Here is a 16930-nt window from a genome sequence, read left to right on the forward strand (position 1 = left end):
TGTTGCAGCCGGCAAGACTGTGGGTTACACACCAGGGCAAACACCACTACTTCGAGACGGCAGAGGAGGCGTGGACATTCATTCAAGAGGAGAAGTTGGACTAGATTTGGGAAAGGATGTTTGGAATGAAGTAGCGAGGTGGTGGCAAGAAATTGTAAATCAGATGGGGGAATTTTTTCCCCTCGAAGGGGGGGGGACACGAAGAAATGTGGGCGCCGGTGGGGAAGGGGATGGGGAAGGAGAGAGGGAGCTGCGCCATTAGGGGCGGGGCCGAGAGGGAAGCGCGGGCTATGTTCCCGCGCTATGGAAACTGTGGCGGGAAAAGGGGGGCGTAGGAATGAGGGGGCCTCACACGCAGGGAGGCTAAGGATAAACGGGGGAAGCCAAGGTCAGCCAGAGTTTGCTGACTCCGGGAAGTAATATGGGGGGTGCAATCAAGCTAGAGCGGGATCTAGCCGGGGGGGGATTAACTGGGTTGCTGCTGCTAAGGGGAAGGGGAGCTGTTACGGGGTGGGATGGTCGGGACGGGAGGGCGCCGTCTGTGGAACAAGCGGTTGCGTGGGAACCGGGTGAGGAGATGGTTTAAAAAAGGGGATGGCTAGTCGACGATGGGGGGGTGGGGTAAAGAGCCCCCCAACCCGGTTGATCACGTGGAACGTGAGAGGGTTGAACGGGCCGATTAAGAGGGCAAGGGTATTTGCGCACCTAAAGAAGCTAAAGGCAGACGTGGTTATGCTTCAGGAGACGCACCTGAAACTGGTGGATCAGGTCAGATTAAGAAAAGGATGGGTGGGACAGGTATTCCACTCGGGCTTGGATGCGAAAAATAGAGGCGTGCCAATACTGGTGGGGAAACGGGTATCGTTTGAGGCGAAGACCATAGTGGCGGACAGTGGGGGTAGGTATGTGATGGTGAGTGGCAGATTGCAAGGTGAAGCGGTGGTGCTGGTGAACGTATATGCCCCGAACTGGGATGATGCGAACTTTATGAAGCGTATGTTGGGGCGCATCCCGGACCTGGGGATGGGAAAGTTGGTAATGGGGGGGGGGAGACTTCAACACGGTGCTGGACCCAGGGCTGGACCGGTCCAGATCTAGGACCGGGAGGAGGCCGGCAGCGGCCAAGGTGCTTAAGGGCTTTATGGAGCAGATGGGAGGAGTGGATCCCTGGAGATTTGCTAGACCGAGGAGCGAAGAGTTTTCCTTCTTCTCCCATGTCCATAAAGTGGACTCCCGGATAGATTTCTTTGTCCTGGGAAGGGCGCTGATCCCGAAGGTGGCAGGAGCGGAGTACTCGGCTTTAGCCGTTTCAGATCATGCCCCACATTGGGTAGATCTGGAACTAGGTGAGGAAAAGGAGCAACGCCCACTTTGGAGATTGGACATGGGACTGTTGGCGGACGAGGGGGTATGTGGAAGGGTGAGGGGATGTATTGAAAGATACCTAGAGGTCAATGATGATGGAGAGGTCCAGGTGGGAGTAGTCTGGGAGGCGCTGAAGGCGGTGGTGAAAGGGGAGCTGATCTCCATAAGGGCCCATAAGGGGAAACAAGAGGGTAAAGAAAGGGAGAGACTGATTGGGGAGATTCTGAGGGTGGATAGGCAATATGCGGAGGCTCCGGACGAAGGGCTATACAGGGAAAGACGGAGACTACACGCGGACTTTGACTTGTTGACCACGGGTAAGGCGGAGACGCAGTGGAGGAAGGCACAGGGAGTACAGTATGAATACGGAGAGAAGGCGAGCCGACTGCTGGCCCAACAACTTAGGAAGAGGGGGGCAGCGAGAGAGATCGGAGGAGTTAGAGACGAGAAGGGAAGGATGGAACAGAGAGCGGAGAGGGTGAACGGGGTATTTAAGGTATTCTACGAGAGGCCCAACCCCCGGAAGGGAAAGAGGGAATGATGCATTTCCTAGACCAGTTGGAGTTCCCGAAGGTTGAGGAGCAGGAGAGGACAGGACTGGAAGCGCAGATTGAGGTAGAGGAGGTGGTAAAAGGAATCAGGAGCATGCAGGCAGGGAAGGCCCCGGGACCAGATGGGTTCCCGGTGGAATTTTATAGGAAATATGTGGACCTGCTGGCCCCACTCCTGACGAGAACCTTCAATGAGGCTAAGGAAAGGGAGACACTACCCCCGACGATGTCGGAGGCGACGATATCGCTGATCCTGAAAAGAGACAAAGACCCGCTGCAGTGCGGGTCACACAGGCCCATCTCCCTCCTGAACGTAGATGCCAAGTTATTGGCCAAAGTGATGGCGACAAGGATAGAGGACTGTGTCCCTGGGGTGGTGCATGGGGACCAAACAGGATTTGTTAAAGGGAGGCAATTGAATACCAATATACGGAGGTTGTTGGGGGTGATGATAATGCCCCCACCGGAGGGAGAGGCGGAGATAGTGGTGGCTATGGATGCAGAGAAGGCATTTGATAGAGTGGAGTGGGACTACCTGTGGGAGGTACTGAAGAGATTTGGATTTGGAGAGGGGTCCATTAGATGGGTTCGGCTCCTGTACGGGGCCCCGGTGGCAAGTGTGATTACGAACAGGCAACGATCCGACTACTTTCGACTATATAGGGGCACAAGACAGGGGTGCCTCCTGTCCCCGTTACTGTTTGTGTTGGCAATTGAACCATTGGCCATAGCGCTGAGGGGCTCTAGGAAGTGGAGAGGGGTACTTAGAGGAGGAGAAGAACATCGGGTGTCATTATACGCAGATGATCTGTTGTTATATGTCGTGGACCCAGTGGAGGGGATGCCTGAGATAATGCAGACACTCAGGAAGTTTGGAGAATTTTCGGGATACAAATTGAATATGGGGAAGAGTGAACTGTTTGTGATGCACCCCGGGGAACAGGACAGGGGAAGAGACGAGCTGCCGCTGAGGAGGGTAATAAGAGATTTCCGGTATTTAGGGATCCAGGTGGCCAGGGACTGGGGAACCTTGCATAAGCTTAACTTGACGCGACTGGTAGTGCAGATGGAGGAGGACTTTAAGAGGTGGGATATGGTGCCCCTGTCATTGGCGGGCAGGGTGCAGACGGTTAAAATGGTGGTCTTCCCGAGGTTTCTTTTTGTGTTTCAGTGCCTCCCCATACTGATTACAAAGACCTATTTTAAGAAGGTGGACAGGAGCATCATGAGCTTTGTGTGGGCCGGAAAGACCCCAAGGGTAAAGAGGGGGTTCCTGCAGCGCAGTAGAGATCGAGGGGGATTGGCACTGCCGAATCTGAATGATTATTATTGGGCCGCTAACGTGTCTATGATATGTAAGTGGATGAGGGAAGAAGAAGGAGCGGCGTGGAAAGGCTGGAGATGGCGTCCTGTAGGGGAACTAGCTTAAAAGCACTGGCGACGGCGCCGCTGCCGTTCTCCCCGAAAAGGTACACCACAAACCCAGTGGTGGTGGCGACTCTGAAGATTTGGGGGCAGTGGAGACAACATAGGGGAGTGACGGGGGCCTCAGTGTGGTCCCCAATAAGGAACAGCTACAGGTTCGTCCCGGGAAGGATAGACGGGGGATTTCAATCTTGGCAGCGAGCAGGAATTGCGAAACTGAAGGACTTGTTCTTGGACGGGACGTTCGCGAGTTTGGGAGCACTGACAGAAAAATACGGGTTGCCACCTGGGAATGCATTTCGTTATATGCAGGTGAGGGCATTTGTGAGGCAACAGGTGAGGGAATTTCCGCAGCTCCCGGCGCAAGGGATCCAGGACAGAGTGATTTCGGGGGCATGGGTGGGTGACGGTAAGGTGTCCGATATATACAGGGAAATGAGAGATGAGGGGGAGACGATGATAGAGGAATTGAAAGGAAAATGGGAGGAGGAGCTGGGGGAAGAGATTGAGGAGGGGCTGTGGGCAGATGCCCTAAGTAGGGTAAATTCCTCGTCCTCATGTGCCAGGCTCAGCCTGATCCAATTCAAGGTACTACACAGGGCGCATACGACGGGAGCAAGATTGAGCAGGTTTTTTGGGGTGGAGGATAGGTGCGGGAGGTGCGCGGGAAGCCCTGCGAACCACACCCACATGTTTTGGTCATGTCCGGTATTGCACGGGTTCTCGGTGGGTGTGGCAAAAGTGATTTCAAAGGTGGTGGGGGTCCTGGTCGAACCAAGCTGGCGGTTGGCTATATTTGGGGTTGCAAATGAGCCGGGAGTGCAGGAGGCGAGAGAGGCCCATGTTTTGGCCTTTGCGTCCCTAGTAGCCCGGCGAAGGATTCTACTTATGTGGAAAGAAGCTAAACCCCCGGGCGTGGAGGCCTGGATAAACGACATGGCAGGGTTTATAAAATTGGAGCGGATAAAGTACGCACTAAGAGGTTCGGCTCAGGGGTTCACCAGGCGGTGGCAACCGTTCCTCGACTATCTTGCAGAGCGATAAGGGAAAATAGGAAAGACAACAGCAGCAACCCAGGGGGGAGGGTCGGGGGGGGGGGGGGGGGGTGCATTCGGGTCTTCGGGTTTTTTTTGTGTGTTGTTACATATTTGCTGTTCATATTTATCTTTTCAATGTTGCTATTTCTTTTTGTTTTTTATTTGTGTTGGCACTTGCCGTTAGTTAATATATTATTTTTTTTAAACGATCAATGTATATATTGTTACAAAGTTGTATAAAATAGAAAACTCTTGGTTGATCGAAAAACTTTAATAAAATATATATATTTTTAAAAAAGATTTAGGCATTTAAAACCTAATGTGAGGCTGGAAGGTCCAGAATTGAGCAATATGACTTGCTGATTTTAGAACAATGGTACATGTCACAAGGGCTTTCACTGTAAGGAGAAAGAGGTTAACTAATAAAATAGGTAAACGGCTATGGTTGTTTTTCCTATATATATTATACCATGTGTGTGTACGTATGTGTGTGCTGTACATATGCACATGTCTGAGCCTATATAATATAACTATTGTTTATGTGTACTATATGCAACAAAATGCACGTTCTTGATTTTTCGTGATGAGAATTATTTAATTTGCAGGACAATGACACAAACTTCCACATGGATTTCATTGTCGCTGCGTCCAACCTGAGGGCGGAGAATTACAACATTCCAGCTGCCGATCGCCACAAGGTAGGCAGCACACACCTGGAGAGAGCACTTTAGAAATGGCACGCACAGACAAGCTAAAGAACATGATCCTCCGCTGTGAGGGAGTAGGGGGATGGAGCACAAACCGCAGCGCGTGCCGATTTCTGTTTAATGTTTGTCGAGTGAGCCGCGCTGGAATCTCTGAGACCCAATTAACAGTCACAGGGTTAGCAACATCCTGGAAATAATTAATCATCGCGCGTAACCCCTAACAGGACAGTCCTCGCCACATTGCTCTCTCAGCTTTCACACTACCTGTACGCGCAAGCTTTCTGTCACTGTGACATCTGCAGAACAAGATTGATGCCAACAATTATAGACAGGATATTAACACGGAGCAGTCACAGCAGCAAACAGAAATGTCAGCAATGATTAACCCTGGAGGGATATTGGGGAATGGTGCTCCTCATTATATACAACTCACAGCGCAGTAACAGGCCATTTGACACAAGTGGTCTGTGCTGGTGTTTATATTCCGCACAAGCTTCCTCCCAACCAACTTCTTCTCGGCATGTCAACGTGGGGAGGCGGAGGCATAGTGCCATTGTCACTGGACTAGTAATCCAGAGTCGCACATCTTCTGTGGCCTGGGTTCAAATCCCACCACGGCAGATGTTTGAATTCAATGAAAGCCATTGTTGATTTTGGTAAAAAAACAATCTGGTTCACGAATCTCCTTTGGAGAAGGTAGTCTGCTGTCCTTACCTGCTCTGGCCTAAATGTGACTCCAAAGGTTGACTCTTAAATAGCCTAGTATGCCACTCAGTTCAAGGGCAATTAGGAATGGGCAAATGTTGGCCCAGCCAATGGCACATCGGTGAATGAGTAGGTCGCAACTTTCTATTCCTGTGTAACTCTGCACTGATCTATTTTGTCTGGGAAGACATGTGCAAAACTGTTCCATGTGTTACCAAGTTCCACCTTCTGTAAATCTTTCCAACACACACCAGCGCCAGGGGTAAGAGTGGGAGAGATCCCTGGGTCAACCATGTGATGGAAAGAAAGTTGGAGCCTCGACCATCACTATCCATAGCTACAACATGCTCGTAAAAGTGCATTGGCCAGAATAACTTGAACTCCCTGAAGGAACCGTAACACATGCCATCTTATGTTTACAACCTCTAGTTTTGGAAACATCTTCTCTGTGTCTACCTTATCAAACCCTTTCATCATCGTGAAGAGTTCCGTTAGGTCACCCCTCAGCCTTCACTTTTTTAAAGAAATGACCCCCAGCCTGTTTAATCTTACCTGACGGTTACATTTTAGTCCTGATTTCTCCCTCCCTGATTTGTCTCTCCATCTCCTGCAGGTGGTGATTTGAGCTTTGCCAAGCCCTCTCTAGCCTTCCACTGCAAGGCTATTGTTTCTATTGACCTTAATTGACATTGACAGTCAGTAAGCTGCCTGACTTTGATGAAGGCATCACTGCCAAGCACTGGCCCTTGCTTGATGTCCACCTGCACGTATCTCCCAGCAAGAGTCATTGGTGTGTGAGATCACAAGGCCTGGGAATTCACTAAAAAGCTAGGGGCTGATTTCAACTGCAATGGGGTGTGTCCGACTCACCATATCATCCACGAAACACAGAGTTAAAATCTGGGGCCCAACAGGCCAGCTGGAAACAGCCTGGGATCTTCTGTTAGTGTGGCTCAGTCCATTTCATTCCGAAAGAATGAACCTGGATGTACACAGCATCCTTCACATGTTCGGGAATCCCAAAGCCCAGTAAGACCAAAGAAGTAATTTTTGTAGTCCAATGTTGTAGAATAGAATTCCTACAGTGCAGACGGAGGCCATTTGGCCCATCAAGTCTGCACTGACCCTCTGAAAGAGCACCCTACCTAGGCCCACTCTCCCGCCCTATCCCCATGACCCCATAACTCCATCTAACCTTCACATCTTTGGACACTATGGGGCAATTTAGCATGGCCAATTCACCTGACCTGCATATCTTTGGACTGTGGGAGGAAACCGGAGGAAACCCATGCAGGCACAGGGAGACAGTGCAAACTCCACACAGTCACCCAAGGCCAGAATCAAACCCAGGCCCCGTGTGCTGTGAGGCCACCGTGCTGCCCGGTGTAAATGTTTCAGAATGCATCTTTAACTTTGTTTTGTCCCCATTATGACAGAATTAAAAGGCCCACTTTCGCACTGCCTTAGAAGGTGCGTAACTTCAAGTCGGAACCATATGTGTACAAATGGGTGTGAAATATTCCAGACTGAATTTGAAATGAGTGAGTGCAACGTGAAGGGGCCCAGTCAGTGGAAACCTTCTAATTCAGTGCCAGGCTTCAACAGAAGCCAACTGAGGGAGTTACTCATCAGTTCCAGCCCTGACTTTTAGGTACAGGGCCCAATATTCTAAGAGAAACAAGACTGGCTCTGTGCCAGTGCACTTAACATCCTTAATGTTTCTGAAGCAGAGTATTTATAATAATATTAAACGTGATGGCAGGCAGATGGAGTCTGATTTACAATCACTCTGTAAATGTGCACTCTGAAACTCTTCCTAATGATGTTAGTTGAAAAATGTTTACTGTTAATTCTACACACGGGGCTCGCTGAGTAACTCTACTCTGCCCTCATTTCCTTGAGCTCTAATCTCACCTTTCATTGGTACCCGTTCTCAGACACTTGTCCCAACTCCAAATTCTTTTCCTCCTCTCTCCTGTGCCCCCACTGTCATACCACTTGAAAATGATCTTGATTTCGGGCATTAAGCAGAGCCAGATCTGGCATAGGCAGAGTGGATAGTCAGAGGCTTTTCCCCAGGATAGAGGGCTCAATTACTAGGGGGCATAGGTTTAAGATGAGAGGGGCAAGGTTTAGAGTAGATGTACGAGGCAAGTTTTTTACGCAGAGGGTAGTGGGTGCCTGGAACTCGCTACCGGAGAAGGTGGTGAAAGCAGGGACGATAGTGACATTTAAGGGGCATCTTGACAAATACATGAATAGGATGGGAATAGAGGGATACAGACCCAGGAAGTGCAGAAGATTGTAGCTTAGTCAGGCAGCATGGTCGGCACGGGCTTGGAGGGCCGAAGGGCCTGTTCCTGTGCTGTACATTTCTTTGTTCTTTGTTCTTTGAGGGTGATTGCTGGGGAAGGCAGTGTACCTCAGAGGAGAGTGCAGGCCAGTGACAAATGTTCTGTACCTGCAAAGATATGCCATCCATTCATTGTTTGGGCAGTGCCCACCTGAGTCCAATAATAGCATTGGGAGCCCTACTTGCGTCCTAGGTTGCCCTGATTGGAGCATTTCAATCAGTTCATGGCACTCTCTTCAGGCAGTTGGTCACTCTGGACACCCATTTGAAGGATCCCGATCAAGTGATCGGCAACAGGCCAATAAGTTCTCAAGCTCCGTTCCCAGCTCGCAGCCACCTCGATTCTATTAGGCCTGAAAATTCAGTAATAAAGTTCGTCACACCGTGGCTATTTACCACAAAGCATCCGACTGGAACAGACTCGATACTATCCAATTGAGCCAGCCTTGTGTCAGAGTTGCTCTGGAGGACAGCTCTGCCTGAAGATTGCACTAGACCACTTTTTATACGACTTCCAACAAAACCCTGAGTCCTCTGACACCCATCAGATCTTGTTGGCGATGCTCCCAATGAAAAATGCTTGAGGAGTTTTCATTTTCAGCTTTACCATGCGGTTTGCTTCAATGCCAGATTGCTGAGTGTGTCCCTTTAAACCCAGAAGGGTTTATTTTGTTCAAGCTGGGTTGGAAAGAATAACATTTATTTATTGGCCTAGGATTAAAACCTTGTCCTCCACCACATTTCGTGTTGTGTCATGCAAGGATAGAACTGGCCTTGCTGTGTTATTTATTACAACACATGGTGTCCCTCCTTTGCAATAAAACCGATCACCGAAGAGTGCACAGCCTCAATTAGACATTTTGAAAGATAAAAAATAATGGGCTGGATTCTCCGGCCCCCCAGCCATGGGCGGGAGTCTCCGTCGGCAGGATCCTCCGCTTCGGCGGCAGCGTACTCACGTCCGCCGATTTCCCGACGGCGCGGGGGTGCCCACAACGGGAAACCCCATTGGCCGGCTTCCGGGACGGCGGGTCCCGCTGTCGGTGGGGGGGCATGCCGTTCCAGAGCACAGGTCTGGCGGGATGGAGAATTCCGCCCCATGTGATTCGCTGGCGGCGGGATTCTCTCTTCCCGCCGATTGTCAATGGGATTTCCCATTGAAGTCACCCGGAAACCCGCAGGTGGGAATGAGCTATCACCGGGAACAGAATCCCAATATCCGGAGAATTCCGGACAGTGTGTATTTATGTATTGCGTTTCACAACCTCATGAAACCCCAACATGCTTTTTAGCCAATGATGTACTTTTTACGTGTGGACGCGATTGTTTTTCTTCATTTTCTTCACGGGATGGTGGATGTTGCTGGCCAGGCCAGCATTTGTTGCTCACCTCTAATTTCCCAATGAGCTGCCTTATTGAACCGCTGCAGGTCACCTGGTGCAGGGTGGGAGTTCCAGGGTTTTGATCCCGCGACAGTGAGGGAACGGCGATAGACTTCCAAGCCAGGATGGTGTCCCGAGCCACCTGTGCACACCATCCGAGTCTGTTGGAGGAATACGGCGCACCACACGGGGTATGGAAGTGAGATGGACGACATAAAGTACGAACAATTTTCACTTTTAAATGAGGAATGGAAACCGTGCCTGTGCACAAAAAAAACTCTTGTACGTCACCTTCAAAGTAAAATCCACTGGATTCTGGATAATGCAATTTCTCCCTCCAACCCTTCAAGTTTAAAACGTTGAGCAGAGAAAGCTAATGAAAACCACAACTAAATATAGAACACCCCTTCCCCGAGCTTCAGTCTAGGATAGGTGGGGAAGCAACCGTACCCTGTGAGCTGCTCTGGTAGTCATGCAAGCAGAATGAATGAAATGAAAATCGCTTATTGTCACCACCAAAACAGAGAGAGGGTTGTCAAAATTGCGATGATGTTGTAACTTTAAATCCAGTCACCCTGTGCTGTGTGTCAGAAATTGTTTTCACTAATCTAATAAAACCAGCTTGCTTCTATCATTGTCCAGTCCAATAATACATTTCCTCTGGCACCTTATTTACTCTGCTAAATCAGTCTTCCAATGTTCCACACATTTTCCCACAATTGTTTCACGCACCTACAAGTACTGATCCAGCCATGTCTGCTCTAATTCACAGTTTGTGGATATTTTAAGTTATTGACCGAGAAAATAGGGAAGGAAAAGTAGAGTGGTTTTTTTAATCTGTCATGCTGCTTCCCATGGCAGTGAAACCCATTAATTCCCTTTACCACATTCTGACCAGTCAACGGCTTTTAAAACCTTAGCTTGGTCTGATTTAATGGCTGCTCCCCAAACACGAGGAACTCGATTATGTTTTTTGTTAATAAACATTTTATTGAGGTATTTTTTGGTATTATAACAACACAATAAACAATGTACATGAAACTATAAACATAGTGCAAAAGCCTTCTCCCTCCCTTACAGGTCCCACTTTTATTAACCCCCTACTCGAAGCTAAACTAACCCCCCTCTCCTTCTGCTGACGATTAATTTTCCGCGAAGAAGTCAACGAACGGTTGCCACCTCCGGGCGAACCCTAACAGTGACCCTTTCAAGGGGAACTTGACTTTCTCCAAACAGAGAAAGCTAGCCATGTCCGATAGCCAGGTCTCCGACTTTGTTGGCTTTGAGTCCCTCCAAACTAATAGTATCCGTCTCCGGGCTACCAGGGAAGCAAAGGCCAGAACGTCTGCCTCTTTCTCCTCCTGGATTCACGGGTTTTCTGACACCCCGAAAATCGCCACCTCTGGATTCAGCGCCACCCTTGTTTTTAACACCGTGGACATGACATCTGCAAACCCCTGGCAAAATTCCCTCAGCTTCGGACATGCCCAGAACATGTGGACATGGTACGCTGGCCCTCCCGCACATTTTGCACACCCATCTTCCACCCCAAAGAATCTGCTCATCCGGGCCACTGTCATGTGAGCCTGGTGAACGACCTTAAATTGTATCAGGCTGAGCCTGGCACATGTTGCGGACTTGTTGACTCTACTCAACGCGTCCGCCCATAGACCATCCTCTATCTCTCCTCCCAGCTCCCCCTCCCACTTGCGCTTCAGCTCCTCGGTCTGCGTCTCCTCTGACCCCATAAGTTCCTTGTAAATGTCCGAGACGTTCCCTTCTCCTACCCACCCTCTGGAAACTACCCTGTCCTGAATCCCCCTTAGCGGTAGGAGCGGGAAGGTTGACACCTGTTTACGTAGAAAGTCCCGCACCTGCGGATACCTGAATTTGTTTCCCCTCGCCAACCCAAACTTTTCCTCCAACGCCCTCATACTCGGAAAGCTCCCCTCTGTAAACATATCCCCCATCCTCTCAATTCCTGCTCTCCGCCATATCCGGAACCCCCCCCGTCCATACTTCCCGGCGTAAACCGGTGATTATTGCAGATTGGGGACCAGACCGATGCTCCCTCTGCTCCCACATGTCTCCTCCATTGCCCCCAGACTCTCAGGGCTGCCAACACCACTGGGCTGGTGGAGTACCGTGCCGGCGGGAACGGCAGAGGCGCAGTTACCAACGCTCCCAAACTGGTGCCCTTGCATGAAGCCGCCTCCATACGCTCCCATGCCGACCCCTCCCCCACCACCCACTTCCTGATCATGGCTATATTCGCCGCCCAGTAATAGTTACTAAAATTTGGCAGCGCCAGCCCACCCTCTCCCCGACTTCGCTCAAGCATTACCTTCCTTACCCGTGGGGTCTTGCCCACCCAAACAAAGCCAGAGATCACTTTGCTGACCCGTTTAAAAAAGGACCACGGAATAAATATGGGGAGACATTGAAACACGAACAGGAATCTCAGGAGGACCGTCATCTTCACCGTCTGCACCTTCCCAGCTAATGACAAATGGAGCGTGTCCCATCTCCGAAAATCGTCCTTCATTTGGTCTACTAGCCAGGCCAGATTTAATTTATGCAGCCGGTCCCATTCCCGCGCCACGTGAATGCCTCGGTACTGAAAGCTTCCCCCTACTAATCTAAACGGCACCTCCCCCAGTCGCCTCTCCTGTCCCCTCGCCTGGACCGCAAACATCTCACTTTTCCCCATATTTAGCTTATACCCCGAAAACCGGCCAAATTCCCCTAGAATCCTCATGATTTTTTCCATCCCCTCTAATGGGTCCGATACAGACAGAAGCAGGTCGTCTGCATAGAGCGAGACTCTGTGCTCCATATCCCCCCCCCGGACCAGCCCCTTCCAGCACCTTGAGGCTCTCAGAGCAATTGCCAACGGCTCTATAGCTAACGCAAACAACAGTGGGGAGAGGGGACATCCCTGTCTCGTCCCCCGGTGCAGTCTAAAATAGTCCGATGTTGTCCTATTCGTCCGTACACTTGCCACAGGAGCCTGATACAATAACCTGACCCAGTCAATAAAGCCCCAAATCCGAACCATCCCAGTACCTCCCACAGATAATCCCATTCTACCCGATCAAAAGCCTTTCCTGCATCCATTGCGATCACTACCTCCACCTCCCTACCTTCCGGGGGCATCATGATCACATTTAACAGCCTTCTTACATTGGCCACCAACTGCCTGCCCTTAACAAACCCCGTCTGGTCCTCCCCAATAAAGTCCGGAACACAGTCCTCAATCCTGGAGGACAAAAGTTTGGCCAGCAACTTGGCGTCCACATTCAACAGGGATATCGGCCTGTAAGACCCACACATCAGCAAAATCGTGGCCTGTGACATCGTCGGGGGCAGCATCCGTCTTTCCCTTGCCTCATTGAACCTCCTCAACAACACCGGCCCCAATATCCCCGAGAACATTTTATAAAACTCCACTGGGTACCCGTCCGGCCCCGGGGCTTTACCCACGAGGAACCTGATTTAACGGAAAGGTTTCTCAGTGTCATTTCAAGCGGGTTTTGCTGTGAGTTTCTTCCCCGATTTGTGGGTGAGTTCCCCACCGCTTTCTCACCACAATTAGTCACTTCTTTGGGCCCTGGGGAGTTTCCCTCGGGCCAGCCCACACTTTGCGCACTGGGGAGCTAAACCCGTTGCCACACCGGCTCCTCGGAGCTTGGGCCTCCATTTTGAAAGGGTGTCCCGATCTCTAAGTGAGAGTGAGGCACCCACGGGCAATGTCACCTCCCACACACACATGGGCGTTACCTCACCCCACCCAAGTGAGGACACCCTACGATGGAGTCGCTGAGGGCACCCCCTGTATATGCCTTCCCACCCCCTTACGGACCCCCCCCTTTTTAATACCCCCACCATTCAGCCCCCCCAACCTTCCAGAGGCCCCTTCATACCCACCATTCACACTCCTCCTCCCCTCCCCACCATGCATACCCCTCTCATTCCTCCTTTCATGGACATCCCCTCCCCCAATAGGTCAAGTGCCAGCGTGCCCAGGTGCCAAGGGTATAGCCAGGGTGACAAGTTGCCAACCTGGCAGTGCCAAGGTGCCTGGCTGCCAGGGGAGAGCCAGGTGCCACCCTGCCCTGTCCCTAACCACCCATGATCCTCCCAACTGCCCAAAGGGAACAAAATGAGGTGTATACATAGGTCAAGAATGTCCTCTGCAGGGAAATGATGACATACCCCCAGACGCCAGGGCACTCACTAGTTGAGGAACTGTTGGACGTGGGGACCTAAAGAAAGGGAACTGTGGGGACCTGTATGGACGACTGGTGGAGGCGTACGTGGCCCCCTGGAAGAGACAAGGGAAAAATGGAAGGAAGAATTAGGCATAGAAATGGGAGTGGGACTCTGATTGAAACAGCGCAGACTCCATCTCCACGTGCTCAGGGCTGAGCTGAACGCAGCTAAAGGTGGTGCACAGGGTGCACGTAACCAGAACCTGAATAAACAGGTTCTTCCTGGAGGTGGAGGTGCCAGGGAGGCCCAGCCAACCACACCCACATGTTCTGGACCTGCCCCAGACTTGTCGGGTTCTGGACATCCTTCTTTGAGGCAATGTCTAAGGTTGTGGGAGTGAGCTTGGAGCCAAGCCCAAAAGTGGCGGTCTTCGGGTTTCAGACCAGTCAGAAGTCTTTGTGGGGAGGGGGGCCGACGCCCTAGCCTTTGCCTCCCTAACCGCCCGCCGGAGAACCCTGCTCAGATGCCGATCGGCAGCACCACCCACAGCTGCAGACTGGCTGTCCGACCTGTCGGAATTCCTCCAACTGGAGATGATAAAATTTGCCACCCGTGGGTCGGAAGAGGCCTTCCCCAGGACGTGAAAGCCGTTCACCAACATGCTTCTTGACCAGTTCGTAGCTTGGCAACCAGTAGAGCAGAGGGGGGGGTGGGGGGTGCACAGAAGAGCCACGGATTGGAAAGGAAAGGGAGAGGGAGGGGGGATGGGAAGGGGAGTGAGCGGGGGGGGGGGGGGGCAAAAGCCCATTAAAAATACCGCAGGACACAAGTGACATAGCCGCAGGAGATGAGCAAGAGGGCAAGCAGGAAAAGGCAGAGAGAGTTACAACACGTCGGGCAAAACACGTTAGGGCCAACACTGGGCAGTCCAGCCAAGGCAGAGCAGCCAAAGGGGGTCCACAGCCATGGGGGGGGACATGTAAATATGTAAAATGATGCTTGTTCATTGCATTGTTTCTGTTCTCTTTACACTCTTTGGTTAACTCACTTGTAATTTTTACATTTTCTTTAGTTGCTTTTACCAACACAATGCGCGGTGATGAAACTCGTAAATTTAAAGTACGCACTGGAACGTGTTACATAATAATGAGAACACCAATAAAAACCTTTTTTTAAAAAGCTACTGTTCAGGGAAGAGTGTGAGAGTTGGTGCTGAATCCCAGCATCAACCTTCCACACCTTTGAACAGACAGGTGACTTTTCTGAAATTGAAATTCCAGGAAGCTCGCCTGACGCTCGTTTCTTGTCAAAGGTTACCCGGGGTTCACAATAATTTCTGACTATATGATTCAGAATCTGCCTTTTTAAGGCATCTGGGAAGATCTGACATCGCAGATTCGATTTCAATCAGTGGACAAACTGGTTCCGACTAATTTGATAAATCAACATACCACAAAATAATTGTCTGCACAAGGGGGGGGTGAACCAACTTGTGCTGCGTCGGGGTGAGGGTGGGTGGGGGTGGGTGGGAGGGGGGACGTGACAATTCTCACAGCGTTCTTATCCTTTGTCAGTTCACTTGCACGGGGAGGAGTAGGAGGTAAGAAGGAGGGGGAAATCTGAGACTGGCTCTCTGTCAACTAACACATGTGGACATCTGGGAACTGTGGAAATATCGTAGCCTTTTCTGAAGTAATGTCAGTATTGTGCAGTTTTTGCTCAAAGGAGCTTTCTAGCGTTAATGCTCAAGCTCAGTCCAACACCTCAGGACTGCATTTTCAAAACGAGACTCTACCCCATTATTCCCGTTCTGGCTCCGATGTAAACAAGGCACCATTATACGGTGCAGATTTTGAAGACAGCATCATTGTACTTTACAAAACTTATAAAGAACTTACATTTATATAGCACCTTTCATCAATTGAATTTAAATTCCACCAACTGCAAGGTGGGATTTGAACCCACGCCCCCTGGAGCACTAGCCTAAGTCTCTGGATTACTAGCCCAGCGACATTACCACAACGCCATCATTTCCTATTAAGATGTCATGGACGCAACTCCCTCCCACCTCAAATTCTGCCCCCTTTAGCTGTTCAGTAACTTCTCCGTTTCTTCCAAGTGTGGATCTCTTCTGCTTACGGATGTTAAGCTGACAGTATGACTGTCAGAAAGAGGAAAGGTTGAAGAGACTGGACTTGTTCCCACTGGAGTTTAGAAGAGTGAGTTGTGACTTGATTGAAGTGTATGAGGTCCTGAACGGTATTGACAAGGTGGACGTGGAAAGGATGTTTCCTCTTGTGGGCGAGCACACAACTAGGGGGCACTGTTTTAAAATTAGGGGTTGCCCTTATAGGACAGAGATGAGGAGAATTTCTTTTCTCACTGAAGATTGGGTAACTTTGGAACTCTGTGCCTCAGGAGGCAGTGGAAGTAGGGGGTCACTGAATATTTATAAGGGGGATGTAGGTAGGGTTCTTGTTAGGCAAGGGAATCAAAGGTTATCGTGGATGGGCATGCGGAATTCGAAACAAAAATAGATCAGCCAGGATCTTATTAAATGACGGAGCAGGCTCGAGGGGCCGAATGGCCTACAGCTGCTTCTATTTTGTATGTTCGCATGTAAACATTAACACTGGCCCTTATATCTTCAGACTACCCTAACGTACCTAATCGTAGATTCATTAACTTTGGGTTCACTCTGGTTAGGTGAAGCTGGGCGGAAATTATGTAGAAACTTTGGGCTGTGTTCCGTTAATGATAAAGGAAAGCGACAATCTAGAGAAGGGGCAACAAGGCAGCAAACTGGCATTCAAGCCGGACAGCCCAGCCCCTCAAACAGCCCCTCAAACAGGCAGAGGATTCCACTGCACAGCTTATCCTGTGGGTGTCGCAGTGGCTGGCCCGAGCCTCAAAAGCTCTTTGCTTTGCCCATTGGTTGGAGCTCTGTCTCTGAAACTTTGCTGATGTCACTGCAGGGTCTCTACCCTTTCAGATGATCAACCTCTGCGGACTTCCCAATGTTCGAGATATGAACGGTGGCTAGCACCGAGCCAGAAAGAGTTGCAGTGTGAATAATGCTGTGCGCGTCAGAATATATAACTAATAAATGTTTAGATGTTGAATTTTTTATTTTCCGCCTGCAGTCCAGCCACTAAGTGTTGTGCTGTACTGTGCGTGTCCTCGTGAGGAAAAG

At 50.3% G+C, this 16930-nt stretch overlaps 1 protein-coding gene across 3 annotated transcripts in view; it reads left to right on the forward strand.

Moving 5' to 3' along the window:
• uba1 (ubiquitin-like modifier activating enzyme 1) overlaps positions 1-16930 on the forward strand; it is a 416000-nt gene that overhangs the window by 206947 nt on the left and 192123 nt on the right. For all 3 annotated transcript variants that reach the window (XM_072472935.1, XM_072472934.1, XM_072472936.1), the window contains exon 21: positions 4984-5076. In XM_072472935.1, the coding sequence (XP_072329036.1) occupies positions 4984-5076 (93 nt within the window). The remainder of the gene's footprint in view (positions 1-4983; positions 5077-16930) is intronic.

Source organism: Scyliorhinus torazame, chromosome 13 (genome assembly GCF_047496885.1).
Source record: "Scyliorhinus torazame isolate Kashiwa2021f chromosome 13, sScyTor2.1, whole genome shotgun sequence".
NCBI classification, from domain to species: domain Eukaryota; kingdom Metazoa; phylum Chordata; class Chondrichthyes; order Carcharhiniformes; family Scyliorhinidae; genus Scyliorhinus; species Scyliorhinus torazame.